Raw genomic sequence first — 22,762 nt, 5'->3', positions numbered from 1 at the left:
CTCAAAGTGTCAGGATTTGTTCTTTACTGCACCACTCTTTAGTCGTCTATTTCTCTACATTCTCTTCTATCTGTTCCCTAAAAAATGTGAAACCACATGATGGCAGTAAAGATCTTTAGCAGAGCGGAGAATAAAACAGACCAGTATGAGCATGTGACTAAGCATAGCCTCGGTTAATTTATGGTAAAACCAATTACAGAGCATACAACGAGTTCACCACATGTCACAAAAGCACCTGCAGCCAATGCGTTTTCATGCAGTACAAATGATAAAACTACTAAGCTGTGAATGAGGCGGAAAAAACAGTAACAGTAATCATAAACATGTGTATATACTATGCATTCCATTAACTCTCTCATTGCTGGCACACTTCTGTTATTTGGGAACAATAAGCGTGTTCATCTCAACAAATCTTCTTAACAAATACAGTAAATTGCATCTAGAGCCTGCATGTAATGCAGAAACCATAATAAAAAAAACTGGTGAGCATATTTCTAAAATGGACAAATAAAGATTGACACCCTAAATATATTAAGATGGCATTATTTGAGTTTGTTTAAAGCAATCATTCAAAAACATACTGTATGTCTGAAACAGGCAAAGTGTCAATATGCTTATACATCAACATCAAAGTTGAACACATCTACATATTTCTTATTATTATTTTCAACCATTTAAAATAATAGTAGTAAAGTCATTTAAACTACAGGTATGCACGCAAGTGGGTGATTCTCGCTAAAACATTTTGATCAAAAAAGTGAATGCTATCAAAATAAGAAGCATACAAACATCTCTTCATGTACTATTTTGCACATGGTTTCAAATGACATCATATAAACAATTTTCTTTTTCCACATTTAAGGGGAAAATTTTCATTACCGCAATGTGTCCATGACTGGATTTGGTTTCTTTGAAATGAAAATATTTATAATTAAAAAATTAAAATAATAAAAATCTTCAGGGCATGTTATACCATAAACATTTACAGTAAAGAAACATGTGATATTTAGTGATCATTGGTAAATGTACAGACAATAATAAGGAATATAAATGTGTCCAAGACCAATTTTCTCATCCTCCGCCACAATTTTCAATTATTGTTTAAGCCCTCAAGGAACTAACATATTAAAAAAATTGTTGGAAGGGACATAATTGACTGTGACACTCAAGATGGCTAGTTCTTATTTTTTCTCTCCAGATAAAGGTTGAAATTTGGTTTGTCATAGTACCTAGACAACTTTTTAGTTTTCATTACCGACACACGAGTTTGTAAATGCGTATATTTATTGTAATATCATGTTGCAGTAATTATCATTTTTAATAATGATAATCTAAAAAATTCTATAGGAAATATTTTTTTTAAATCCTCTAAAAATAATGGTTATCGTAAGTTCAGACAAAAAATGGCTTTAAGGGCTTTTTAAAAATTCTGATGCTGGACACCTTCTAAGTCTGGATTTTGTGAGAATCACCCACGTCGAAATATAGATATTATGCTGGGATCCAATGCCATGATTATTTTTTACATTAAAAAACTTTTGTTAAGAAATTTCAAAGAATAAAGCATTTAATTAAGTAGTGAAAGTGAAACATAAACCAGATGTCTAAATGAACATAATCCCCTAAATCAATACAATGCTATTAACAGCTACATCAATTATGAATATTAAAATCCCAGGATACTGTGGGAGATTATACCCAGCAAGCACTGCCATCATTTCACTGTCTAGGATACCTATAGACTCGATATAGTCCAGCTATGAGTAACCCACTTTTTGCCTTATTTTAGCCTAGATGTCTGGGCTGTTTTTGGAAGACCTATTTCATTGCTAAAAACAACTTTTTTTGTATTTGGCATAAAACAATGTGTTCACGTGGTTTATGGTTAAAAAACACATAATTTTCCACATACTGTACATTTTTGTAGCTCCAGATTTTCCTCACTACCTGAAATGCATTGATTCATGTACAAAACTCATCGATTTGAAAAGATTTACGTTGGAGACGATAACTCACGTCATCGTTTACTTTGGTTTTGTACCTTTTGCATATCGTTAATATGTACTAATACACACACACCAAAGAAAATCTAAAATCATGAATCGGACAATAGGTGCTCTTTAAGACATCTTTTAAATGCAAATTGCTTGCTGATTATTCAGCTCAAATCCTGATATTGGACAAAGGTTTAGCCTTGAATTCACACGCCTATGCAGTATTGAAAGTATTGAAAAATGTTTGATCCAGTGTGGTTAGTTTTTATTATAAGTGCTTATCAAACTGAACCATGTTGATCGCACTATTTCTTCATTCTGGATTTCATGAAAGATTGTGGAATGTCACATAATTGTCTGCTTTTGAAATCTTCTTACTAATGTTTTGAAAGATTTTGAGACCATCTCTATTGCTGTGAGTTGTAAAGGCCTTGAACATAAATGTTAAGTATGAATAGATACAAAAGTGACTGCTAATTCAATTTAAACTCCATTGTTATGATTTTTTTTGTACAAAACATGTCAAACAATGAGAACATCTTAATACCTTTTACAAACTCAAATCCAAGCAAAAACATATCTATATTCTTTAATATTATTCCTTATGAAGACATTAAGCAGTAAGAAATCTTGAATAATATTGCAGAAGAACACCCTTACAAAATAAATGGTTTTGCTAGTAACCATGTAGTAAAATCATGGTTTTACAAATGTAATCATCAATACGCCAAAAATATGATCACTACACTTTTACTATTATAAAACCATAGTTACTTTACCTATGGTTAGTGCTTTCTGTGAGGTGGATCACACATACACAAATACCTAATACGTATAAGCACTTCCTCCGTCAATGCGCAACAAATTAGACTTTCACAATACGTTCTTTTATTACATACATATACACACAGTCCACTGGGTCTTTTATTATTCATGCTTATGGGCCTTACCTTCATAGAGCCAGTCAGCAAGTCCATTAAATATGACCCCCTGACTGCCTGTGGAAACCAGCCGGATTGATGGACTGTTCACTCGTGCTTTGTAGTAGATGTTATTCTCAAAGATGAAAATCTGTCAGGAAAGAAAGAAGGATTCAACACAAAGTTTATAAAGCATAAAGCATAACAATAAGGTCATTTGCAAAGCTTCATGGGTGCATCAGTAGAATTTATATAAAATTTACAAATCTGCATGAAATTTTATTTATTGTTGAACATAAAAGCAGTGTAAAAAAATGTTGGGTTGTTTTAAACCCATGCTTGGGTCAAATATGGACAAATGTAACCACTGGATTAGAAATAACCTTTAGTCAAATTTAAAGGTGCCGTGTGTAAATTTTAGCGGCATCTAGTGGTGAGGTTGCAAATTGCAACCAACGGCTTAGTCCACTGCTCACCCCTCGCTTTTGAAACACATAGAGAAGCTACGGTAGCTGCCACCAGACAAACATGTCATCGTTGGAGACAACTTAGTAAAAAATTGTCCGTTAGGGTCTTCTGTAGAAAAATGGCGGCACAAAATGGCGACTTCCATGTAATGGGACCCTCGGTGTATGTTGATAAAAAAGTCTTTTTCTAAGGTAATAAAAACATAACGGTTCATTATGAAAGGTCTTTATACACACCTGATAATATAGTTTTGTATATTATTTTGCATTTCTGTCAAGAGATCCTTCTAAAAATTACACACTGCACCTTTAACCCAACAGTTGGGTTTGTCCATATTTTACTGTGCCATGGGTTTAAACTGAGGGGCAACCTTCGGATCTCTCTGATGAAGCCAATACGGGAAGTGACTTAAACTGCAATTAATCAACGATGAATTGGAATCCCCATAGACCTCCATGTAAAAATGCCCAACTTTACAGTAGAAAATAATATGTTTACAGCCTGGTTCAAAAAGTGTTTTGGTCTGTATAGCTAATTTTGCCCTTCATGACAACTGTGAGGGGGGTAAAATTTTAAATTATATTAAGTCTTACATTTCTGTATAATTAAGGGCGTGGCCACTTGAGTGACAGGTGAACTGCTGGCACTAGAGCCACCTCAGCTTCACCCATGTCCCACCTCTTTACTGATTTTCAGTTATCCGCGAGTGATGCGCGGCCAAGATTGCTTCAAAAAAGCTCTTCACAAACCTATGGGGGAGGTTGCGGACACTACGTCCATATTTTTTACAGTCTATGCTTTAAACAAGCTTTAAAGTGTGCATTTTTGCTTTGAACTCATGAAGTTTCAGATCTTTTTCATCTAGCAGCTGGTTAGTTTGGTTCAAGGCTGATTTATAATAAAAGTCTTCCAGAGCTGCTGTGCTCAATAAAATGGGCTTGTATGCAGTCTGAATCTAAGCACATATCCAAAGTCTATTAAAATAATGACGTGGATATTTATCTTATGTTTTGACCTTGTTTTAAATGTGCTCAGCAAACCTGACAGCAGGTTTGTTATATCTGTGGGCCACACCCCTATATTATGTTTGCTGTATCTTGGTTGAATGCAGCATGATTGACAGCAGTGGGAGAAGCAGCATGTGACATTTTTTGTGTGAGATTTATTAAGCTGCTAAATAATGCACTAACAATAAAATCACAGCGGCTCTTATCCTTAGCCATACGAGCATTACATTACATCTTGACTGAAAACAGGAAAGGGGACGACACAACACAGCTAATAGCTAAAATGATAGCAAAATACTTAAAGCTGGTTAATGTTATGAAGCTTGTGCTTTGACTAGACGTGTTTAAAAGCGTGCTGTTTATTAGGGATGCACGATCTTGATTTTTCATGGCCGGTTTTTATACCGATTTTCATAACAAGCAAATTGCCCGATTCTGATCCGATTTCCGATTTTTTTTCTTATCAAGCAACAAACAAGTAAGAATGAAAGTATACATAAACGATACGTTTATTTGGTATTTAACAGGCTAAACTTGGTTTGGCTATTGAAAACAATAACTGTAACCATCTAAAATTAACAGCAGTAACTGTGCAGTAGGTTATGTTCAATACATAAGTGGTTAAATGAGACCATGACATGGATGGTTGAGTGTGGGTTGATGGTCAGGTTTTATTTAAAAGTTTAGAGTGAGATAACATCTGTAAGGGGAGGGGCCCCTCTGCCCCACCAAATTCTCAAGTTTTTGCTAGCAGTTCAATGTTACCTATTCATAACTGACCAGCACAAATATAAATTATAACAATTGGTAAGTCTGATGAAAGACAGACAAATTCATCCAAATTAAATAAATTGCTCTACATATTAAAAAATACAAATGTATCAAAAAATTAAAATTAAAATGAAATCTGTATTATATAGGATTGCAGCACTTGCCATCAGCGTGTATTTTAATGTGTTTAAGAGAGAGATAAGGTCACATGTTCAGTACTACATGGCAATAATAATGAAATACATCTCTGGTCCGTTCATTAATTTCAGGAAGCCTCTACGTTAGTTCAGGTAAGCTAAAGCTTCTGATTGCAAAGCAGTTGGAGAGTTTTTTAATAAATCAAGCATAATTTAACACGTATTTGGCTATATTCAAGAAACCTGCGTTATTTACAGCATTTATCGGATCTTGATCTTTTAACTTTCACTCTGTGCTTGCACGCGGCGCGCATCCACGTGACTGACAACAGAGGAGCGTGAGAAAAACAAAATTCTAAATTTATGTTACATTTTGACTACAAATATGACCCACTTTCAATGTTTCTACCGATGAAATGTCCCTTTAAAGAGCCCATATTTTCCTTTCCATGATTCAACCTTTTTTGTTGTCTAAGTTTGTGTTAGTACATGCTACCATCTGCAAATTTACAAATTTACAATAGTCCCTTTTACACATACAGTCTTTACTGGTAATTTACTGGTAAATTGCAGTTAACGTCATGTGTGAACAGAACCTTTCCGGTAAATCAGTGCTCCCAATTTACCAGTAAGACAGGTTGTAAGATTAACGGTAATTTACCGGTAAGCGGTGTGTGTGAACGAAAAATATAGCATTACCGGCATTTAGAACGGACGACGTCAGACCGCGCTGACAGATCTGGCCAATCAGAAAGTTTTTTATACAGGTGACGCGGTTTCCCCCAGACTGTTTATAGACGTTAAAAGTTAAAAGTCGAGCACACCTGAAGTTAACATCCACATTTCTTCACCAAAGTTGTTCAAAACAGCTTACCATCTAATTGCCAAATTGCCGACATCCTTAGCACACCATCTGTGAAGCCTAATGTGCAAACGCGCAGGTTCCGTTTGACGCCGCCTAACGCAATGTTGTTTGGTCACGAGCAACTTCGCGATTGTTTGCCACAGATGTGAAAACAACAAAATACGGACCGTGGATATTAAGTCATAACCCGCCGTTTACAAATACGACACAGACGGAGCTCGCCGGCCGTGCGCCACAGGTAACTTCCGCTTTCTCTCCGAGTTTACCGGTATTTTGATACTGATGTGTGAATGATGTCTTACTGGTAAAAAGATGGAACATCACTGCATGTGTGAACAGCACATTTTTGTATTTACTGGTAAATTCATTCTGGTAAATTCATGGTAATTTACCAGAATTACTGTGTGAAAGAGGCTAATGACAAGTTATCGTCTCCAACTGAAATCTCTTTTCTTGGACTGCAATGAATGCAAGTATTGTAGGTAACAGTTTATTTCCACAGGGAGTTGATGTGAACTCGATGCATATTATCATAATCCCGCCCGCTTCTAATTTACAGCCTGTAAGTAGCTTATGTTTTTATATTTAACCCTCTGGGGTCTTGGCTGATTTTGCATCCCTGAGCAGTTTTGATCAACACTGATATTTGTGTTTTTTCAGTTGCTTAAAATCATAATACACTTTTATTACCCAAACTAACGTTCTTTTTAGCAACGTAATGGGGGGGTCTTTAAACACGGTCTGTTTGTGGCTTTGCTCTGACTAATGCTTGTGATTGAGGCCTGGCATTTAATGTGCATTTGTTATGTGTTTATTGACTCAATGTCATTTCCTCTAAATGTGAATAGGGTAAGTGCTAGAACTCATTGGACAGAGAGAGAAACAGATAATGGTTCAATGTTCTGTCATTAATGGCTTCAGATGGAATATGTTACTGAATGTATCACACTTTAGTGCTATAAAGAGGCTGATGAGGAGCAAAACAGATAAATAGGCTTCAAAAATGAATTTGAGTGAAAGCGTTTGTGTGCATAGGAGACAATGGATCTATTGCAAAACCTAGAAAGCTTCCCTACATAGACAGCATTTATTACAGACAGGCATACAAAAGCTCCATGCTCTAATACAGTAGATCATCAGAATGCCTCATTTACATTTTATGCATTTGGCAGACACATTTATCATAAGCGACTTACAGTGCATTCAACGCATATTGAATTAAACTCAATGCAACAGGTAATGCAACTGAAGCTACATCACACAATGAAAGCATCACACGAAGGCAATGAATGCAAAGAGCACAATGAGGTAATTATAATATAATTATGTCAATAACAAGTATTGAAAGATGACCATTTTACCCAGTATTTGTAAAAGAGATGTATTTTTGGGCACAGTTAACATCATTCAGATGGACAAGATGGTGTGAACATATAAAAAGTATTTCGAAAACAGACATGAAAGAGGCAAACAAGGTTATGCTTCAATCAGGATTCTACATATTCATGCGGCAATTTGCAGTGACAAAGCGACCCAGAATCATTCATCTTTAATGAGAGCTTTACTGCGACATGAGCGACAGCAATTGTGTGAGTGTGTCCAGCAACGTGTGTTTTTACTTTATGCAAATAACTTTTTACTGGCAATGCTCCCCATTAATAATAAAAAATTTTCAAAGCTATGTAGGTCAGTGGTGGAGCCCACCAATAATTTAATGTCATCCAGCAATACAGCCACTCTGCAACCTATATTACCCCTCCCATAGCTCATTGGTAGAGCATTGCATCAGCAACGCAACGATTTCGAGTTTGATTCCTCAGTAACACACATACTGTTAAATTTATATACTATCGCCTCGGATAAAAGCGTCTGCCAAATGCATAAATGTTAATGTATGTAGGCAGCGATGCTACTCGCTTTGTTTTGGAACAGATCCAACACACACGTCCACGAAATCTCTCATTGATTGCTTTGTCTCCTGCTGTCTGCAAGTTATCATCCATCACACCTGTGATGTATAACAACTCCTCCTCTACATCTCTATCTTTGCTCATCCGTGACCACCATGTCACTCTCTCTCTCTCTTTCTTCCCCTGGTCGAGTGTGTGATTTGACCTTCAGTGTAGGTTCTGGCACACAGACTGGCCCCTGCTGATTGTTCTGTCACTGAAAACTAATTGCCTGAGGCGTCAGTAAAATGCTGGGCGTGGGGCAGCATGCGGGCGCCTACAAAATTACACACCTGATGCTCCATAAGTCACTTACAGGCACACGTGTGTGCACCGAGTTAGGACAAAAACAATAAAAGCGTAGTATGTATGGCTTTATACAATATAATGCAATTAGCAGGAGAAGTGAAACTATTATTGGGTTTACTTAAAAAAAAACGATGAAAAAATTGTGCAAAATGTATATTTTAAGTAATTTGACATTTTGTGCTGTACAGTATTTACCCAAATATGTGTTTGCTCAACCTTGCTAACTTAAAGAAATATATAGCACCAGTTCACCTAACTTGTAATGCATATGAAGACTGTACTAAAATAACAATTGTTATAATGTGATGTTCATAAAGGCCTAGTGCACTGATGCATATTAAAAGACTTCATGACTGATCCTACACTCACCTAAAGGATTATTAGGAACACCATACTAATACTGTGTTTGACCCCCTTTCGCCTTCAGAACTGCCTTAATTCTGTGTGGCATTGATTCAACAAGGTGCTGAAAGCCCATATTGATAGGATAGCATCTTGCAGTTGATGGAGATTTGTGGGATGCACATCCAGGGCACGAAGCTCCCGTTACACCATATCCCAAAGATGCTCTATTGGGTTGAGATCTGGTGACTGTGGGGACCATTTTAGTACAGTGAACTCATTGTCATGTTCAAGAAACCAATTTGAAATGATTCGAGCTTTGTGACATGGTGCATTATCCTACTGGAAGTAGCCATCAGAGAAACAATGCTCAGGTAGGCCGTGACATTTAAACGATGCCCAATTGTCACTAAGGGGCCTAAAGTATGCCAAGAACACATCCCCCACAACATTACACCACCAGCAGCAGCCTGCACAGTGGTAACAAGGCATGATGGATCCATGTTCTTATTCTGTTTACGCCAAATTCTGACTCTACCATCTGAATGTCTCAATAGAAATCGAGACTCATCAGACCAGGCAACATTTTTCCAGTCTTCAACTGTCCAATTTTGGAGATGAGTACCCGGTGGGGTCTTCTGCTGTTGTAGCCCATCCGCCCTTAAGGTTGTGCGTTTTGTGGCTTCACAAATGCTTTGCTGCATACCTCGGTTGTAACGAGTGGTTATTTCAGTCAAAGTTGCTCTTTTATCAGCTTGAATCAGTCGGTCCATTCTCCTCTGACCTCTAGCATCAACAAGGCATTTTCGCCCACAGGACTGCCACATACTGGATGTTTTTCACTTTTGGCGCCATTCTTTGTAAACCCTAGAAATGGTTGTGCTTGAAAATCCCAGTAACTGATCAGATTTTGAAATACTCAGACCGGCCCGTCTGGCACCAACAACCATGTCACGCTCAAAATTGCTTAAATCAGCTTTCTTTCCCATTCTGACATTCAGTTTGGCGTTCAGGAGATTGTCTTGACCAGGAACACACCCATACATGCATTGAAGCAACTGCCGTGTGATTGGTTAATTAGAAAATAGCATTAATCAGAAATTGAACAGGTGTTTCTAATAATCCTTTAGGTGAGTGTATGTCAGTCATTTAATGGACTTGCTTCACCACAGAAATACAGCAAACTGCATTTTTGATTTTAATTATTTTGGACTTCACAGAAAAAATATTTACAATAAAATAACATCAAAAGTACTAAACAAAGCCTAAACCTCTCATTAATAACTATTTAAACCACCCATGAGCTCTTATTGTTTGAAAAACATGAATTATTAAAATATTCAGGTGCAAGGGCTTATAGATATTCTGGGTATACACTGCATTTTACTGATCATTTTAGGGTCATTTCACCTAAAATTTTACGCTTACTTCCTTTTTGAAACAACTTGAATTTTTCGATTCGGTTTATTTATACATTTTACCCTGTAATCTACATTTTTATGTCGCATGAACAATGCATTTTAAGTACTGTGTTAAAAATATTGGAAATATGCATGTTACACATAATAATACATCATGGTTGTTAAAGGAAAACACCACCGTTTTTCAATATTTTACTATGCTTTTACCTCAACTTAGATGAATTAATACATACCTATCTTTTTTCAATGCATGCACTTTTAATCATTGTACAGCGCTTCTTGAATGTGTTAGCATTTAGCCTAGCCCCATTCATTCCTATGGCTCCAAACAAAAGTTTTAATTTGTGACACCATACTTACTCGTGTAACTACTCATGTAACAGTCTTTAAATAGGAAAAACATGGAAGTGTTTGGTGGCTTCTAAATTCATCCCTGTTTGGATCCATAGGAATGAATGAGGCTAGGCTAAATGCTAACATATTCACGAGGCGTTGTACAAAGATTAAGTGCACACATTGAAAAAATATAGGTATGTATTAATTCATCTAAGTTGAGGTAAGAACATAGTAAAATATTGAAAACGGTGGTGTTTTCCTTTAAGACAATATATCGCTTTTTCAGTGAGGCTTGTAAATTTATACTTAAATGCTTGGTATAAAATTTTTTGCTGCACTTTTACATCATACACTAAATATAAAAAAACAAAAGACTATGGTAGTAATAAAAATGCAGAAATGTTCCAGTTTCATTATTTCCATTCTAAGGCGGTCGACATGGTTGAGGTCTCATGGGTCTGAACACTGTCAATGAAATGCCACTGGATATGTTTTGTCTGTTTTTCATCCTGCAGGTGAAAATTGTCTGGTTGCTTGTAAAAGTAATACAACACCTCTTGTCCACAAACTGCATTATTTCTGCTGTCATGCATGCAAGTATCATAACAATGACAAGTTCAGTTTATATAGAGGTTTGTTGAAATCTCAAACTCAAGGTATGAAAGCAATAGAAATAAGTCAGAAAAATGACAACATGGAGAGATGCCCACTTGTGCCATCTGCTACTGTGTCGCTAAAGGTCATTGATCATCTCTGCCAGCCGACTAAGATAACAGACACAATCAGGCCAACACGACCAACATTTCATCCACAATGAGCCCAACAGGACAGGCTCACAGCTCCATACCGAGCGCTTCAAAATTTATATGTACTTATTTTTTTTCACAAATCAGTATGCTTGGGAGCCTCTTACCAGTTGTTGTCCTTTTGGGCCCCATCCAGCATACTGGAGTGCAGTGTTCTGTACTTCATTAGGGGTCAATTCCAGTTTTTCCCTGTGAAAAACAACCCACTCAAGTATAACAACCAGAGCATGCACATAAAAACTGTCTGTGTGTGTTTCTCTTCCTGAAAGTATATTGTGATGTGATGGAAATCAGCTCATTACTTGAAGGATCTTACAATGACACCAGAAAAGGGCAAAATAATTTTAAATGAATTTATTAGTATGACTAATACAAATTATGAGATGTGTGTGAGCCACATACAGATAAACGATGTGGCTGTGTGTTTAACTTTTACCACAGTGCTTATTTTTAACCCAATGGTGGGTATTATTGGACCACATGCATTGCATTGAAACAACCCAGCATGGGTTTAGTTTATAACCCAACATGTGTTTTGTCCAATATTTACCCAGCATTGGGTTAAAAATAACCCAGCAGTATTAAGATTGTAGGATATGTGATAATGCATTTCACAGGTCAAACCCTGAATTCACCTGAGATGTTAAAGGCTGAAAGTGCTGAATAATTTACAAATTGCTTTAGGGAAATGACATCATTATCTAGGAAAAACACTAGGTGGCAGTGCTACCTACAAGTCTGATCTTCACAGTGGCTCTTTATTACTGAAAACTCATCAGACACAAATATCTAGATAATGTGAAGATAATACAGTCAGGACTTACGGAGTTTCGAGGCTGCAGATGATGTAAGAGGCCATGAAGGAATATTGATAAACCTACAGGACAAGTAAAATACATACATTGGATAAATACACCCAATATGAGTATCAGGGCTCCCACAATTTAGTTAACTTTAAAGTCAAGGACCTTTCAAGGACTTTCAAGGTACAATACCCTCAAATTCAAGGACTAAAGTGGGGACACATTTAAAGTAAGAGCAAGGTTACATTGTGTTACCTTTTAAGATACTTGTTACAGTTCCCTTTCGAGGGAACTTGCGCTGCGTCACTGCGGTGACACTTTGGGGACGCCTCCAAGGGTAAGTGCGTCTAAATGTGCATATCAAATTCAACCAATGGTGAGGCTTAACAGCAAAGACAGGGTGACGCGGGAGCCAGAAAGTATATTTCTATCTGAAATATTGCCAAAGACGGCTTTACAGAGATGCAGGAAGTATGGCAAGGGAGACGCAGCGCCTCGTTCCCTCATTAGGGAACAAGTGTTAAATACATAACCCGAGAAGTTTTCATGTGTCAAACTATGCAAAAAAGCATTTTGGTATAAATCAACATTCGCAGAAAATATAAGCATTTAAAGTGAACAGTTTTGCATGTGTGCTTAAAAGGCTAGAATTTTTATGATATTATCCTACACTAAACAGGGAATAATTTGAATTATTTTTTTTTTTAGAAAACTTCTTGCATAAAAGAGATTCAAGCACTTTCAATGACCTGTATACCTATGTATGCATATTTTCAAAAACTTCCCAGGGCCTTGAATTTTTCCACCATATTCACACACTTTCAAGGATTTCAAGGACCCGTGGGAACCCTGGAGTATCCAATATAAATCAGAATATGAACAACTAACCGGGACAATGTTGTAGGCCAACAGCACATATTTTCGATCAGGAGAGATTTGGTATTTGGTTGGCATGTAGGATCCCTAAAATAAAAAAAAAAAGAGCAAGACATATTTTATTAAGCTTTCAACCTTTGATCATTCATCTAAATTACTATTTATATGATAACCGTTTTGTTTAATTGTAAAACATTTACAAAGCTGCATGCAAGGCTGTTTTTTATAAAACCATAAGAACCTGGTTGCGAAAACTCTCAAACATCTTGTTCTTCACCAGAACCTCTGTAGTGTTAGTCAGCACATTTAGTTTGACCACATCGCCCTCACGTGTACGGTACAGCAGTTCAGAATCTTTGAAGAGAAAGAAAAAAAAGATTTTATATATATAATCGAATGTTTCTATTTAAACCATAACACCCATAAATAACAATATTCAAGGTTAACATCATCGCACAAAGGCTTCATTCTGCTGATGAAAGACAAATACTGATTACTGTGCTCTTTCATGCTTGCTAAACGTCTTTGGTTCATTTTTATAACCCATATCAATTTGTTCTTCCATTTAGGCTTTTAAAACCCAACTCATTACAACCATTGGCTCATTTGTCCCAGCTTTTAAAGCTCTCAGTTTTGCAAAGGCAACCATGTTCTTTATTTATTCACGTTGTAAATGTTATACCAACCCTGGTAAACAAGTCTGCGACAGACCTGAATGCAGATAGCTCCCGCCTTGATAAATAATACAGACGAGTGATCGCTTTTAAAAAGGCTCTACGAGGGGTTGTGGAGCATGTCAGAGTCAGAATAATGAGGCTCCATCTCAGGTGTAAACATAGCCTTAAATCAACAAATGCATTTTCAAGGACACAATAGCAAATATAATTAATCAAAAAAACATATGTTGAGATATACATCTTTCAAACCGTTTCACAAGGCACATTTACCAACCACAACCAGGAACAAATGACACCCCTGTTCTCCACCCACTCCAAAAATCTATTCAAATTTTACTGACAGCAAAAAAAGGCACTAACAAATGCTTTTTACTCTAAAAATGCCAAATAATATGGGTATTAGTGACAATGTAATCGTACAACACATCAAACTGCTTGTTAGTTCTTGTGTACAAGTGTTATTATGTAGTTTTTCTTAAAGTGGGAATTTATATGACATGCTGTTAGCATTGTTGTTTTGTATTTACAAATAGTGCAGAAACCCTCACATTAAAGGTGCGGTATTGCTAGTACATAAACAAAAGTATCACAAAGATTTTTGTATATGCAAGTTATAGTTTAAATGACAGTAGATACAGATTCTTATGCAGTGCCAGTGCATTAAAACAAAGTGTCCCTGCAATATTGTATTCTACATTACAGCATCAAAACACTGTTTAATAGATGCACTAATAGGACATGCAGAGAGCATTAAAATGGAACATGCTATTAAAACACAGAGAATACGGTGCGTATAACAAAATAAAATGCAAATCTTGTTAAGGATAATGTGAATTAATGTGCTAGAGATTTGCAAGTTGTTAATACCGAATACCAATGAGCAAATTCTCTTTTTGAGAACTTGCCAACTTTAATGATCACTCGTTCTTTTGGAAATATTCACATGCACTTAGATGATGTTTTTTTTTTTCACCACAGAGATTCATCAAAAGGTCTATAAAGGTGTGGTTTATTTCAAAACATAAAAAATACAGTAGCAAGTCTGATTTAATACGATATGTACCTTTAACCTGCTCAATCTACCTTGTCTACTTCAATCTACAAAACCAGAAAGCATGAAATTAATTTACAAACATCTGGAAAATGTTTTCCCCTAGATGGCTCCTGTTGGGAATTTATTAATTCTGGGTTCTAATATGCCAGGCACATATTTGATTTGGAGTAAGGAGGGAAAATAATGACTTACAACCCTAAGCCATTAACTTACAAAAACAAATCAACATACAGACGACCCGTAACAGCATTTTTAACCTATACGAGTTCTTCCTTCAGACCCGCTCCTATTTTTGAATACATAAATGAAAATGCTTTGACTAAATGCCTTTTAAAGGTACCTTCCCAGCAAGGCTTTGAACGGTTCACGGAATAAAAACGAAAACTAGAAACTTTTGATGTTTTGCAAGGAACAGAAACGAAACCAAAAACTTTAAAAAAATATATGTTCTGGAACAGAAACGTTTATGTAAAATAATGGAAACAGGTTAATACCGTTATTTTTCTGTTCTTTTGACAAGATTTCTGTGCAATATGACTTGGCGAAGTTCCGGTCGTCGTTGATTCGTCAGAGAAATGAGACGCTTGCCACCAGCAAGTAGCCTACTCAAGCCCAAGTCTCTAATGCTCAATCATATGAGGTAAATATTGTAGGCTACCAAGTATCTCAAGATGTTTGTTTTTTTAATACTAATTAATGGTTTAATGGATCGCAGTTGATCCGTGTCAGTACAGATCACGACCCACGGTTCGGCTCGCATGCGATTTGCGGATAAATACGCAAATTTAAATAGGGTGAAAGTTGATCATTTGCACGTGTTTCAAAGGCTTGCAAATGTTAAAACTTAAGTGATTTTAATTAATTTAACCACAAAAAGGCTCTAAAGTGAGCAATTTTCTGTACACAAAGACGCACATGTGGTTGAATGTGTCCAAGTCCAACTTTTCACTTTTCACTAATTTTCACTTTATTATGCTGCATCTTCTTCCCGAAGCGCCGTTTGGAATTTGTCGTCCGTCTGTGTGTGTGCGTGTGTTCAAGTGCACACAAGGAGAGACGCATTTCAAAAAGCAAGCGAACAATCTTTCTGTTTTTGACAGGACACATACAAACAAAATGATCTCGAAATACCACAGTATTCTTTTTCTAAAAACATTTGTTTAAGTTGTTTGCTAATAAATGACATGTTTTAACCGGTTCGGGAACTTTATTTTTTGTTCTAATCGGTTTAGAAACGTCAATTTTAGGGTTGAATCGAAAACTGGAAACGTTAAAATACTGTTTCTGTTCAGAACGAACCAGTTGGGGAAAAAATCTGGTTCAACGCCCTGCTTCCCAGTGACAAAAAGATAAAACTTTTGTACCTTTTTTCTGAGAGTGTGTACATAGATGCAGAACACACGCTTATAAACATGAGCCGTTTTTTAAGATCAATATAGTACATATATAGTTTATATGAGTAAATGCTAAGATATTCACATTTAGCATGATTTTGAGTATATATCCCCAAGTATGACTTTTTCAGCTAGCAGAGCAAAGTGTTACAGCCAAAATGCAATGGAAAAACACCATTGTGGATGATGAAAACACATAGCTTCAAAAAGTATAATTTGAGCTTTAACTCAGATGATTTTAAGACCGAATAGAAAGAAAATAAGTCTGTAATGATGGAAAAGGATATAACTCCACAAATGCTTTTTACCATTTCATGCTTTCAGAGAAGATGCTCTCTGCATATTTTAATGATGCAATTTCTTATTTTGTTGCTATTTTGCTGCCTGCAGTCCATCACAGCTCCAGCGTCTGGGATGGTTAGAGTAAAACTCAAATGCCACTTACCAGTAAGCCATGTAGCCTCAGGATCGTGTGCTCGAAGCCGTCCATTGAAGATGTCCTCAATAGTGACTTTCTTCTTAGAGGCCAGACTGTCATCCTCATCTGTGAGCAGAAGATTTTCATTAAATTTCAACAACTGAATAGAACATGAAAGATTTTAGGATACGTTTAAAAATCTTTTAAAAGCTTAGATATAAAAAGCGAGATATAATAAATGACAACACAACAGAACAGTCTAAACAGTGCAATGCAGCATCTAAAAGCACTTTGGACACAATCAATTTTGACTTTTAGTATAGGATATTTTTATTATTGAATATGACAATTAAGTGTTTTAATAATTTCTTGAATTACTGTCCATTATCCAAGATGGTAAACATGTAAATCTTCCCACACTGCAAGATTTTTTAATGCATCAAATTTCTCCTCTTGTGTTCAATAAAATAAAGTCATATAGGTTTTGGGAGAGCATGTTCCAGATATCCAGACCATCCTTCTACTGTATATAAACTTAATGAGACAACTGCAATATTTTATAGCTCGTCCTTGTTGTATATCCTCTGCACTAACTCTCTCTTCTGCTATACCAGTTCTCATCGTGTGTCAGGTGTGACTCACATAGATTGTTTTGGGGGTATCAGTGCACTTTCCTGGTGTCAGCAGCGTCACAGAAGTTTGTGTACTCTGTGATGCAATCAGTAAGACCATATATATCGTCCCCATTAAATTCCCAGAGCAGAACCAGGTTTATTTCATTAAAGTTAGTGACTTGGCCTTGGATGGTCATTTTCGGTTCTGCAGGTCTCTATTTGTAGAAACCGTGATTGATTTTTAATGCTTTGAGCTTTAAGACTGCACCAGCTACCATATATTACACCAGCACATGGTCTCCGTGTGTTCCAGGTTCTTGGGTTTCTTTGATTTACACACAGCCTTTGTTGCTGTGGCAGAAAATGTATTTTTTACCTGGGCCTGTACAAAAGTGAGGGGGCACTTGGGTCATTTACTAGGCAATGCGTTCCTCTTTTTATTGACAAATAAACCGCAACAGAACAGACGTACATTATAAAACACGTTCACAGACATGTTTTTGATTATATTTTTCAATGCTAAATGTGGGCATGTTGTGTTTATATACTGAGCTGATATGCTTACCTGTAAAGCATGCTTTATAAGGTAGGCTATGTACTGAATTTAGTCTTCAAGGGGTGGTTTCTCAGACAGAGATTATCTAAAGGCAGGACTAGGCTTTAGTTTAATTATGAAAATATAACTAGTTTTAACAAACATGCCTTACTTAAACCATTACTTGTGTGCAATTTGAGGCAAAACAAAGGGCACTAATATATTTTAAGATATGTCAGTGCAAGTTGTTTTCAGTTTGGACAGCTTTTACATTTATTTTAGTCTAGGAAAACTATAGTCTAATCCCTGTCTGGGAAACCGCCCCTAAATGTCTTAATCAAGGCACATTTTTCACTCGTTTTGCCTAAAGATGAATAAAATGAGGAATCAATAAGTTTACACACAATGCTGCACTTGTTAATACTACAGGTCGACCGATATGGGGTTTTTTGATGGACGATGCCGATATGAAGAGAGCAATGTGATGATATAAGGTCGATATTTAAAATATATCATTATAGTAACTGGGAAACATACAAACAATTAGTGAAACTAAATAAACATTGATATTGCATATTTATGCAATATTCTCTTAATGTATTCTATTAACTTGTAATGAGGTAAAAATTGTAATTAGATTAAATAATTACTGTTTATAGATTAATAAAACGGACAAAAACAGTATTTCATTCCTTAATATTAACAGCAAATAAATAGCATTAAGATACTTTACCCAATAAGTTTAACCGGTTGCTCTCGCGGTGCTTTGGTGTCGTGCGTCTGTGGGTCCCTGCTTGGGCTCGAGTGTATTTATCTTGGAACACAATGCTAACATGTTAGCGTGACCCAACCAGAGATTTATCAGCCAAATGGAAAGATTTATTGGCCAAGGTAATTAAAAAATATATTGTCTGATAAATCGGTCTCGGCAATATTTAATTCTACCAATAATTAACACTGCTATTGATCCATTAGCCTTATCAACTTCTTCATCTTGCTGTTAAAGAATATTACTATCTTCATTTTGACAGAAATCACAAAAGGTTTTTCCCCAAATTGTGGGCCAACAATTTGTCTTTATCCAACAACAACTACACTGTAAAAAATTACTCTGGGGGGTGTTAAATTTAACCCATGAAAATTAGTTATAATTTAATTAAGTATATAAGCTAGCAAGTAAAATAAAAAATAATGGGTATATTCTACCTTCACTATCCAATTTTTAACAGTAATAACTGCAATACTAAAAAAATAAGATCGAATAAAAATCCATATTTCCATTATTATTATTTACATGTCTGAATCTCGTGAACAGCGGAGCTGCTCAATATGAGTGGTTGAACTTGAGCAAGCCACGTGAAGAGAGAGAGCAGCGGACGGTTGATCTACAGACGGGAGAGCGTCGAGGAGACAAACAAACAACGGTAAAGTTGTCGATGCTAGATAATTAATGTTAAAGTTTTCTTGTATTTATCTGTTATTATATTGAGTTTTGTTTTAGAAGGGATCCATTTATGAAGCCATTTTATTATTATTATCATTTACGGATATATACTTAACGTTGCCTTTCGCTTTTTAATGTCTGTTCAAAAAAGTATTTCGGGGTTCATGTTATATATGTGACTTGTATATGAAGTTGAATCACTTAAAATTGAATGTAAGTACTTCTTGTTAGTGTTCAATGTTTTATGCACGTGTACTGTGAGTTATAGCATAATATGAAGTTGTATTTTTGCACTTAAGTTTTAAATGAAATTGACATGTTTGTTTGTATCGATATAGCATGCTAGTCTACTGAGTTAAATGAGATCAGTTTTTCCTCTCATATTATTGTCTTCTTTCATTTTCCAATGATAACATGAAGAACAGTATTTAGGAATCTTGCTTTTAATGGTTTTTTAACATCTCATAAAGACTTTGGTTTATTTTTTTTATGAAATAATATGTTCAAGAAGCTTTATGTAAAACTATGATATATTGTATTTCACTTGAAATGTATTGGGGTTATTTTGTACTTCCAATAATTAGTTTTTAATGTTTACAGAATGTTATTTGTTCAATAAAGCAAACAATTTATGCAATCTTGTATGACTATTTTCTTATTCAACCCTCTCTGAATAAGTATGTAATGTTTCTTAATGGCTTATCATTATTAATAATAATTTAATAGATCTGTGGCTTAATACCAATAGGGTTAATGTTATTAATTTTTTTATAAGTAATTAGTTATGAAAAAAATAGGTAGACCTTACCTAATTTTTGTTTATCAAAAGTTGTATTCTTGTGATGTGATTAAAGCTTACTTGTACTTGATAGAACATGTTGTTTTGTTTGTAAACAGCAAAAGCATATTTTGCTAAATTAGCATGGATGAACAAATGAGATTTACTTGGATCAGAGATTTGCTCAAGCTGAAATAGATTTGTCAATATTTACAATTTTACAGTGGTGAATTTAGGGACCATCTTTAAGTTACTCAATAATATACACGTTTCTACTTTTAACAGCATTTAAATGGAATGACTTAAAGTCAACAAACAGTTGCAAAACCGTTTATGTGGTTGTCTGTCAGCTATAATGCACACTAAATTTTTTATATTTATTAAAATAAACTGTTAAATACTATTGAAGAAACGTGTATAGTATTACTTTAGAGATGGTCCCTAAATTCACGAACATGAACCGTCCAACTTTATTTATTTATTAGTCTATCGGCTACACATTAGCTACACGTGTGGTAACGGCGAAGACCCCAACTCATATGCATTAACAGTCCACTTCAAAATACACTAAATATTATGGACAGGACATTACATTGTGACATAAGTCGTGATCAAGAGAAAACAAGCAAGCAAAAATAATAATAGTGCATGTCCTCTCTCGACTTCCATAAAAATGTCCTCTCTTCATACATTTTTTATTATTTTTTGTATAATATTTCTTTTTACAATGAAAGTCTGTGAGTTTGAGACATTTGTCTTCCCGTTCTTTTATAGTAGTGGCATTATTAAATTTAAGACTAACTGAGGAATTTGTGTTGATGGACTGTTTCTTGCAGGACAAATGAGACTGCCACAAACAGGGCAAAACAACAGCAGAGTCTCAAATGTGGGCAGAGCTCCCAGCATCATGTCTGGCTTCTTGTCCCGTGAGATTCACTTTCAGCAAACAACTCCCTCAGCAGTGCACAGGGCCAGTGGCAATTACTAGAGCTGATGTGAGGCAGAGGGTGAGAACAGGTTTCCCCAGCGTGTCTCTTTCTATTTACAGTTCTATTGATCCACACACATTGATCTAATCAGAGGGTTTTTCTGTGATCTCCCACAAAGTTTGTCTCGCTATAACGGGTTCCATTTAGAAAAAGTTTAACACTGAGATTAAGGAGTTGAAGTGAGAACTCCAAACTTGGTTTAAAGTGATTTTTCACTTCTCCATCTCAGACACCGTAGAACGTAACGTTATTTCGCAGCTATCATTCAGAGAACTATTCAGACTTTAATTTTGTTGGTTGGACTGGGGTTGAACTTTTTAGATCTAATCTTTTGCATTCGTATTTGTGGGCTACTGATATTCTTCAAGCTCCACCAGGATAAGACATCACCCTCAATTAGGCTGAGGGTTAAAAATGAGTTCATTTATTTCTTGAGGCTACTCCTTATATAGGCTTTCCAACAATTGATCTGTGTATGCGTAGATATTTCATCATTAGTGTTTGAAAAAACACTTCAACCAAACTCTGGGGAAACATGGTGACCTACTTTCCTCTTGATGAAGTAGTGTCATATTATATTTGTACTATACATATTACCCAGAAAAATAACTATAATGGAACCGGCAATTCAGAAGAAGTCATTTTTTAGAATTTTGAGGACTAAATGTAATAATCTAAGAATCTATGATTAAAAACTCATATAGCTTTGGAGACTAAAAATCCTGTTTTTCATTTCGCTTTTACCTTTTTAAGTACCCGGGTTATTCTCACAAAACCATAGAAACACCACGGCACTAATGATTTTAGCTTTAAAATGTGTAATATAGTAACATTAAAAAGCATCAGAATTAACACAATACTGTGTTCTACCTTGCACAATGTGTGATTTCAACATAAGAATTTATAATTGAAAATTGTATCTCATTTTCTGCTGAAATTCTCATTACCGCAATGTGTCCGGCTGTGTTTGAACATGCGTTATGTTGTAATTTAATCAAATGAACACAAAAATATTAAGAAAAAAAATAAATATTTGACAGAAAAAATATTTACTGAATATTCATGTATAATAATTATGAAGAAAAATTAGGAAAATGATGTGTCCATGCCTGATGTTCTCATCCTCTGCAACACTTTTTGAGAATAGTTTAAGCACACATATAGAATTTTAATAAAGTTTGATTTTGAGTGACCAAGCACATGGACCAGTTACTTCAAGATGGCTACCAGGTAAGATCATTTTTTTACAGTTAATTTGAAATATTGTCTTGTCAGAATGCTTACACGACATTTTGATTATCATTACCGCAACAGATGCTTATTAAATGTTAATTTAATTAATAGAAGCATAACACTTTGATTTTAAATGCATGTGCAGAATCTCCAAATTATGTTCTTTCAGGTTTGTCATGTCATTTTGAAAATATGTCAGTGTTGATGTTTTCTGACTGTTGCGGTAATGAAATTTTTTAGGACTATTTTTTAAAATTATGTTACAAAAGGTGTTAAATGATAAGTAAAAGTTTTTAAATTAATGTTCCCATTTACTCCAGACTTTGTTTTTCAATGTCTGGTGGGGAAAAAAGTAAATTTAAGCAATTTTAAAACCAAGTTTTCGTGAGAATCACCCACCCCCTAAAACTCTTAAAGAATCAGAATCAACACACAATTAGATTACAATCTCTTACTTTTGACTGACATATCTAAACAAAGGAAAATTATGTTTGTGGGGCGTTTCCAAATTAAGGACAAACAGAAAGAAAGCTTTTCACAAAATGTGATGCGTTCTGGGAAAACCGGTCGGATGTGGCGCTGGATTGTTGAGAGCTTTTCAGAAAATACAAAAGTGTTGAAT

The 22,762-nt window shown here is 35.4% G+C and overlaps 1 protein-coding gene across 4 annotated transcripts in view; it reads right to left on the bottom strand.

Moving 5' to 3' along the window:
- The window catches only part of dpp6b (dipeptidyl-peptidase 6b), a 174,108-nt gene that overhangs the window by 29,583 nt on the left and 121,763 nt on the right, over positions 1–22,762 (bottom strand). For all 4 annotated transcript variants that reach the window (XM_055203016.2, XM_055203017.2, XM_055203015.2 and 1 more), the window contains 6 exons: positions 16,575–16,673; positions 13,246–13,358; positions 13,017–13,091; positions 12,150–12,202; positions 11,433–11,514; positions 2,945–3,065 (listed from right to left, as the gene is read on the bottom strand). In XM_055203016.2, the coding sequence (XP_055058991.2) occupies positions 2,945–3,065; positions 11,433–11,514; positions 12,150–12,202; positions 13,017–13,091; positions 13,246–13,358; positions 16,575–16,673 (543 nt within the window). The remainder of the gene's footprint in view (positions 1–2,944; positions 3,066–11,432; positions 11,515–12,149; positions 12,203–13,016; positions 13,092–13,245; positions 13,359–16,574; positions 16,674–22,762) is intronic.

Source organism: Misgurnus anguillicaudatus, chromosome 2 (genome assembly GCF_027580225.2).
Source record: "Misgurnus anguillicaudatus chromosome 2, ASM2758022v2, whole genome shotgun sequence".
NCBI lineage: Eukaryota > Metazoa > Chordata > Actinopteri > Cypriniformes > Cobitidae > Misgurnus > Misgurnus anguillicaudatus.
Note: the sequence above shows the minus strand (reverse complement) of the source record. Positions and strands in the feature narration are given on the sequence as shown.